At 42.9% G+C, this 6,000-nt stretch overlaps 1 protein-coding gene across 1 annotated transcript in view; it reads right to left on the minus strand.

The window, feature by feature from the left end:
• Nucleotides 1-6,000, minus strand: part of CHPT1 (choline phosphotransferase 1) — a 22,605-nt gene extending 16,605 nt beyond the window's left edge. The window contains exons 1-3 of the mRNA XM_070948078.1: nucleotides 5,705-6,000; nucleotides 3,309-3,456; nucleotides 876-1,017 (exon numbers count right to left, since the gene is read on the minus strand). Coding sequence (XP_070804179.1) covers nucleotides 876-1,017; nucleotides 3,309-3,456; nucleotides 5,705-5,938 — 524 coding nt within the window. The 5' untranslated portion in view covers nucleotides 5,939-6,000. The remainder of the gene's footprint in view (nucleotides 1-875; nucleotides 1,018-3,308; nucleotides 3,457-5,704) is intronic.

Below are 6,000 nucleotides of genomic sequence, written 5' to 3' on the forward strand. Positions count from 1 at the left end.
CAACCTTGAGTTTGTCAGGATTGAACTCCAGGCTGTAGGCAGAGTTGGCCTGCAATACTGTATTCTAACAGCTATACCACCTGGGCTCTTTTCATCCCCTTTTCATTCCAACTTGGTAGCTGAAAGCAATAGCAGGGTTTCTGGCTCATCTTTAGCATCTCATAACCTTTCTCCAAAGTTTTTGATCCTTCCCACTTAACCTTCATAGCTTTCGAACTACTTTGTCAAGTATTATCATTTCATTTGATGTACTATTAACTCAGCATGGAATTTGTTAGGATATGGTGTAGGCCTAACAGGTTGTCCAGGCAATATATGGACAATATATGTGTTCTATGACTTTAACATGAATATGTATTCTATGACTTTAATAAGTACTGCTGAGTCATTGTAATGCTAAATCATTGTAATGCTGAGTCATTGTATCCTGATTGGATAAGCTCTGTTGTAACTGTATTTAAGAAGGGAGCTGAAATGTAGTCATTGATGATATGCTATCACCGTGTGTAGATATGCTACCATCGTGATCTGTTACCAGAGTGAATGTGCTGCTGTTTATTACCTACTGCTATTTTGTATCACTGACTGATTTGAATGGCTAAGACTTGGATTGTTTAAAGACTATGAGATTGTTTTTCACTACAAAGTAAAAACTTTGATAAACCAGTTTGTATGTATTTTATTCATCACTCTCAGCACCATTTCCCTGTGCTCTATGCTCTGCTGGTTGGTTAACACAACAATATCCTTAACAGAATTCACAAATAACATTTTTCCTACAGGAGAAAAAAAAAACCAGTGTCCCAATTGAGGATGACAGCAATTTTTTTTTCTGAAGACAAGTTGCAAATTCATTTATCCAGGCATCCACTTACTTGCCAAATCTGAGCATGCCCGAGACATAGGTTTGCCAGTGAGCACAGTAAAACAGGAATATCCCAGTAAAGGAACAGAAAAAGAGCCAGTCTGGATTTGTTCCCAAGCGAACTGCAATACAGGCTGCAACACCAACGAATACTGAAAAGGCCAATTAAGTTAGGTTATATCTTATAGATGTTTTGGAGAATATATATATATATATATATAAATTAAGACTTTGGGTATAACCAGCAAATTACTTTTCATTGATAAGTAAAATGGAAGCTAAACTAAGTGGGGGTGGGGGGAAATCCCTGCACTAACTAGTAGAATCTTTGTGTGTTTTCTTACCCCTGCTTTATAAAAGACACCATGTATTTAAAAAGAATATTGATGAGCTGAGCAAAAAAATATAACTGCACTCCAGGAATTGTTGCTAATATGATCTTCATTTAATCTAAAAAATTACCATCCCACTTGCACCCATTTTATGTATTGAGCTGGTTTATAGAACCGGAAGATAATATTTTGGCTCTTGGATCCAACTTCCAATTTTGTGTAAGAATCCAGTTTAAAGCATGCCAAACAGATGACGGTCTTGGATAAATAGTTCCATTCTCAAATTGTTCTTCCTAACTAGGACATTTTTAAAATATGTCACCTGTGAGCAATTCTATTAATTAAATATTTAAAAGACCAAAGGGTGTGATGGCTCAGCAATTAATGGCTCCCTACCCTATTGGCCTTCCGAATAGCGGTGAAGACCTGGCTTTTTTGGCAGGCCTGGGGCCGTTGATCTCGCTCTTGTGATCTGGCGAGATCTGGCCATGAATGGCGTAAATGAGTTTTTAATTTTTAAATGTTTTTTATAATGATTTTTAAAAATGTATTGTGAGCCGCTCTGAGTCTTCAGAGAGGGGCGGCATATAAATTGAATAAATTAAATTAAATTAATTAAATTAAATTAAATTAAAAGATGCTGAGCCTGTCAGCTGGAAATCTGACAGCTAAGTTTATGTTGTGCTCCGTTGCCTGAGCCAGGGCTATCGACAGATGCAGACTCTGAGAGTGAGGGAGAGGAGTTGGCAAGGCCTCCCTTTCCAGGATCTTCCTCTCCGGCAATGCCTCCAAGAGATAGACCCAGAGCCAAGCACATCCCCGCAGCCACAGGTGGACAGCGACAAAGGAGATAAGTGCTGGCTTATCGCTCGGCAGAGGCGCAGGGAAAAGCATGCACAGCAGAGGGGAAGGCGTACCAGAGATTAACTGAGTCACTGGACCACACCCCACAGGGTATAAATGTGGGTGTGGTGGCCGGTTCAGTTTGTGACGAGCAAAAACTAGAAATAATCCATGATCTCTGCATTATTGGACTTCTGCCTGCCTTGTCGGACTGCATTTGGACTAATCTTTGTATTGCGGAAACTTTGCCTGCTTTATTGGAATGCTTGCAGTCTAATCTTTGTTTTGTGTGAGTAAAGTCTGAATTGGCAGCTAGCCACTGGGTTGCTGCCAGCTTTATCTTCAAAGATTTTGTCATGTGGCTTATTAACTCCGGGCCGTCTGTGGGGGTGCGTGTGTGGGATGGGGACAGAACAGTTTAAGACCCCAGTGCTGCGTGATGGGGTGAGCTCCAGCTCCTGCCAACCCAACAGTTCAAAAGCATCCAAATGTGAGGAGCTAAATAGGTACCACTTTGGTGAGAAGGTAACAGTGTTCTGTGCACCCAGGTGTATAGTCATGCTGGCCACATAACCACGGACGTGTCTCCGGACAAAGCTCTCTCAGCTAAGAAACAGAGATAAGCACCACACCCTAGAGTTGGACACAACTGGACAGGGGAAAGGTTTATCTTTATCTTTTGAAAGACAAATTTCAGCCTGGTTTTAGATGAAAATGCTGGATAGAAATTGCTTTGGTTGCCCAGAAACAATGTTTTTGTAATACAGGATGAAAGGACTACTTTTCTAGGTTGCTCTGAATGGTGACAGTTGTTCTGTCCTCTGGATATGGAGTATGCAAGGATACTCACATAGCAAATGGAAACTCAAAAACAGCTGTCTGTCCATTCCCCCCTCCCCCAGGACACATGACAGCCCTCTGGAGTTGCCATTACATGTTTGGAAAAGTCACTTATGATTTAAAGAATACCAGACAGGTATTACATGCCCCACACACATCAAAGCACTGTTTCCCTTCAACTTGCAAGCAATTTGCAGGCCTAGTGTTAAGATGGCTTCATTTACATCTGAAGGATTGTAGGATGAACTTGAGAATGGGGTTTGTTGGAAGTTCCCTAGGAAGGCATGGATTGAATTCACAGAGAGAAGTAATCCTATATTTTGATTAGAAGCGGGGATTGTAGGGGACAGTCTACAGGGGTTAGACTAAAAGACCTCCTTCCAACTCTATCAGTCCATGATGCAAGATGAAACTAATTAAAAAGTTACCTGTTGAAATAGAATCACAGCCATGGTCAAACAATTCTCCCAATGGAGAACTACTGTTTGTTCTTCTGGCTTGCTTTCCATCGATCGCATCCAGAGACTGGTAAATAAAGATTCCTAATGCACAAAAGAGGAACACCCAAGGAGGAGCCTGAAACAAATATACAGAAACAATAAAGGAGAATATGTAGGAGAATTTGTAGCTCAGGGTTGAAATGAGGGATCCTTGGTGCTCTGAGTTTTCTTGTTTTCTTGCAGACTTTCATTACCCTAACTAGGTAACATTATTAGTGCTAGTACTAGTACAAGTAGTCCTCAACTTACAACCACAATTGAGCCCAAAGTTTCTGTTGTTAAGTGAGACATTTGTTAAGTGAGTTTTGCCCCATTTTATGACCTTCTTGCCATAGTTGTTAAGTGAATCACTGCAGTTGATAAGTTAGTAACTCAGTTGTTAAGTGAATCTGGCTTCCCCATTGACTTTGGGTGCAAAAGGTGATCGCATGACCTTGGGACATAGCAATGGTCATAAGTATGAGTCAGTTGCCAAGTGTCTGAATTTTGATCACATGATCCTGGGGATGCTACAAAGGTTGTAACTGTGAAAAACGGTCATGTCACTTTTTTCAGTGCCGTTGTAACTTTGAACAGTTACTAACTGAACTGTTATAAGTCGAGGACTACCTATATTACCTAGTTAGGCTAATGAAACATCTGCAAGAAAAACAAGCAAGCTCAGAGAGCACCAAGGATCCCTTATACAGAAACAAGCTGTTCCGCCATTCTCATCCAATAAATATAAGCACAGAGTGTCCTTGAACATCTATTATGACATTCCCCTTTAATCACTATTTTGTCTTCAGCACATTATATCCTAAAGTAGGTTTGTTACAAAACCAGTGAATGATAAGGCACTCAGTAAGAATAAGGCTAATAACCTAGTCTCTAGATTATTAAAAAGCATGAGCAAGGATATCCTGTTTTAATCCTCCCTTAGGCATAGAAGCCAGCTGGATGCCTTTGGGCCAGTCATTGTTTCTGAGCCAAGACTGGAAAGTGGAACAACATCTAATCCAAAGTAGACTAGCATGGTACATTACAAACTATAAAGAGTCACTTGGTTGAGATGGGCAGCTATGGAAATTGAACACATAAAATAAATCAACTTCAGCCAAGAGGCCTTCATTCTGCAGCAGATTCGGCTGATAATAATATGCACCATGGACTACCATCTAGTCTAGGAGTCTCCAACCTTGGCAACTTTAAGCCTGGAGGACTTCAACCTCCAGAATTTCCCAACCAGCTTTGCTGTTCCGTCATTCTTTGCTGGTTGGGGAATTCTGGGAGTTGAAGTCCTCCAGGCTTAAAGTTGCCAAGATTGGAGAACTCTCATCTAGGCAATCATGAAAAATCATACAGGGTCAGACCTAGTTAATCCTCAGATACAAGACTATCAGAAACTCCCAGAAGCAAGGAAACTGGACTGGGAACTTTAAAAAAAGGAGGTGGAGGCTGCAGCAACAAATAACCACTTCCTTACTGTTGTTGAGAAGTTAATGTATCTCTGCAGTCACCAGCAGTGAAACTCCACAAAAAGGAAATCGTATCTTTATCGGTATCATGCAAATGCAAACCTGTTTTGTATGCGAAGAAAAGTTCTCTTTCAGAGATGCAAATGTCTAAAATCGGCCCTTTCCTTTAAGCTTCTACTCGAACAGCTCAAAAACTGTACATACTGTGACTTTGCTCAAAGATTCCCAGTCTAATCCTAAATGCCTTACCACAGGAAAGTCATGTTGTAAATCCAACTAACTGATTAACTGATTAACTAACTAACTAACAAAAAACAAACAAACAAATACACACACACAGAGAGTTGTTGAGTTACTTCAATTTCCCCAAGTCCTCAGGTGACTCGAATATTTTTTTTTTTAAAAGAAAAGTTTATGACAGGCAACACAGATCTTTCTCAACCCAATCTACACACACTGGACTCCAACCCATCCTGTTTCTCACGACGAGGCTGCAGGGTTGGCCAACAATAAGTCCCCTCTTGCCCCGAGAGGAGGAGAGCTTCTCTTACGGCAAGTGTGTGTGACAGAACCCCGCAAGACTCCGCGAAAACCCACCAGGCGGTTCACACGAAACGAGTTCAAGAGTAGTATCCTAAGTACGCTAAGATCTTAACCCTGTATGAGTATCTGCTGAGTAAGCTGGACGGGCGGCTGAATCCCTGGAATTTGAACTCCAGGGCGGCCCAGGTTTTACTTTCGCCTGGTAACCTGACCCTCCGCCATCCGCAATGCCCCCCCCCACACCTCTCTGAAGCGAAACCAGACGAAGCGCGCACCCAGAAGGGCGACGGCGGAGGCGAGTCTCCCCGGCGTGGACTACCGTACCTCCTCGGTGGCGGTAGGGCAGTAGTATATAAGAATCAGCGAAGGGACGAGGGTAAAGACCAGGCCGGCGAGCGTGATGGCGTTGGGGGCCAGCCAGAGCGGCGTGCGCTCCACCAGCCAAACCCAGTAATGCTGCAGCGGCGGCTCCAGCAGCGAGCGCCCGGACGCGCTGTAGGTGTGCTGTTCCAGGCGCTTCAGCTGCGCTCCGCTTAGCGGCGGCTCCAGAAGCGCCATGGCGCCTTCCCGCTGGCCCGATCTGGCCTCCCAGAGCCAGCAGTTGCGCGGCGGCGACGGGA

This window comes from Pituophis catenifer, unplaced genomic scaffold (assembly GCF_029215685.1).
Source record: "Pituophis catenifer annectens isolate HBS135680 unplaced genomic scaffold, rPitCat1.0.hap2 SCAF_7, whole genome shotgun sequence".
NCBI classification, from domain to species: Eukaryota; Metazoa; Chordata; class Lepidosauria; order Squamata; family Colubridae; genus Pituophis; species Pituophis catenifer.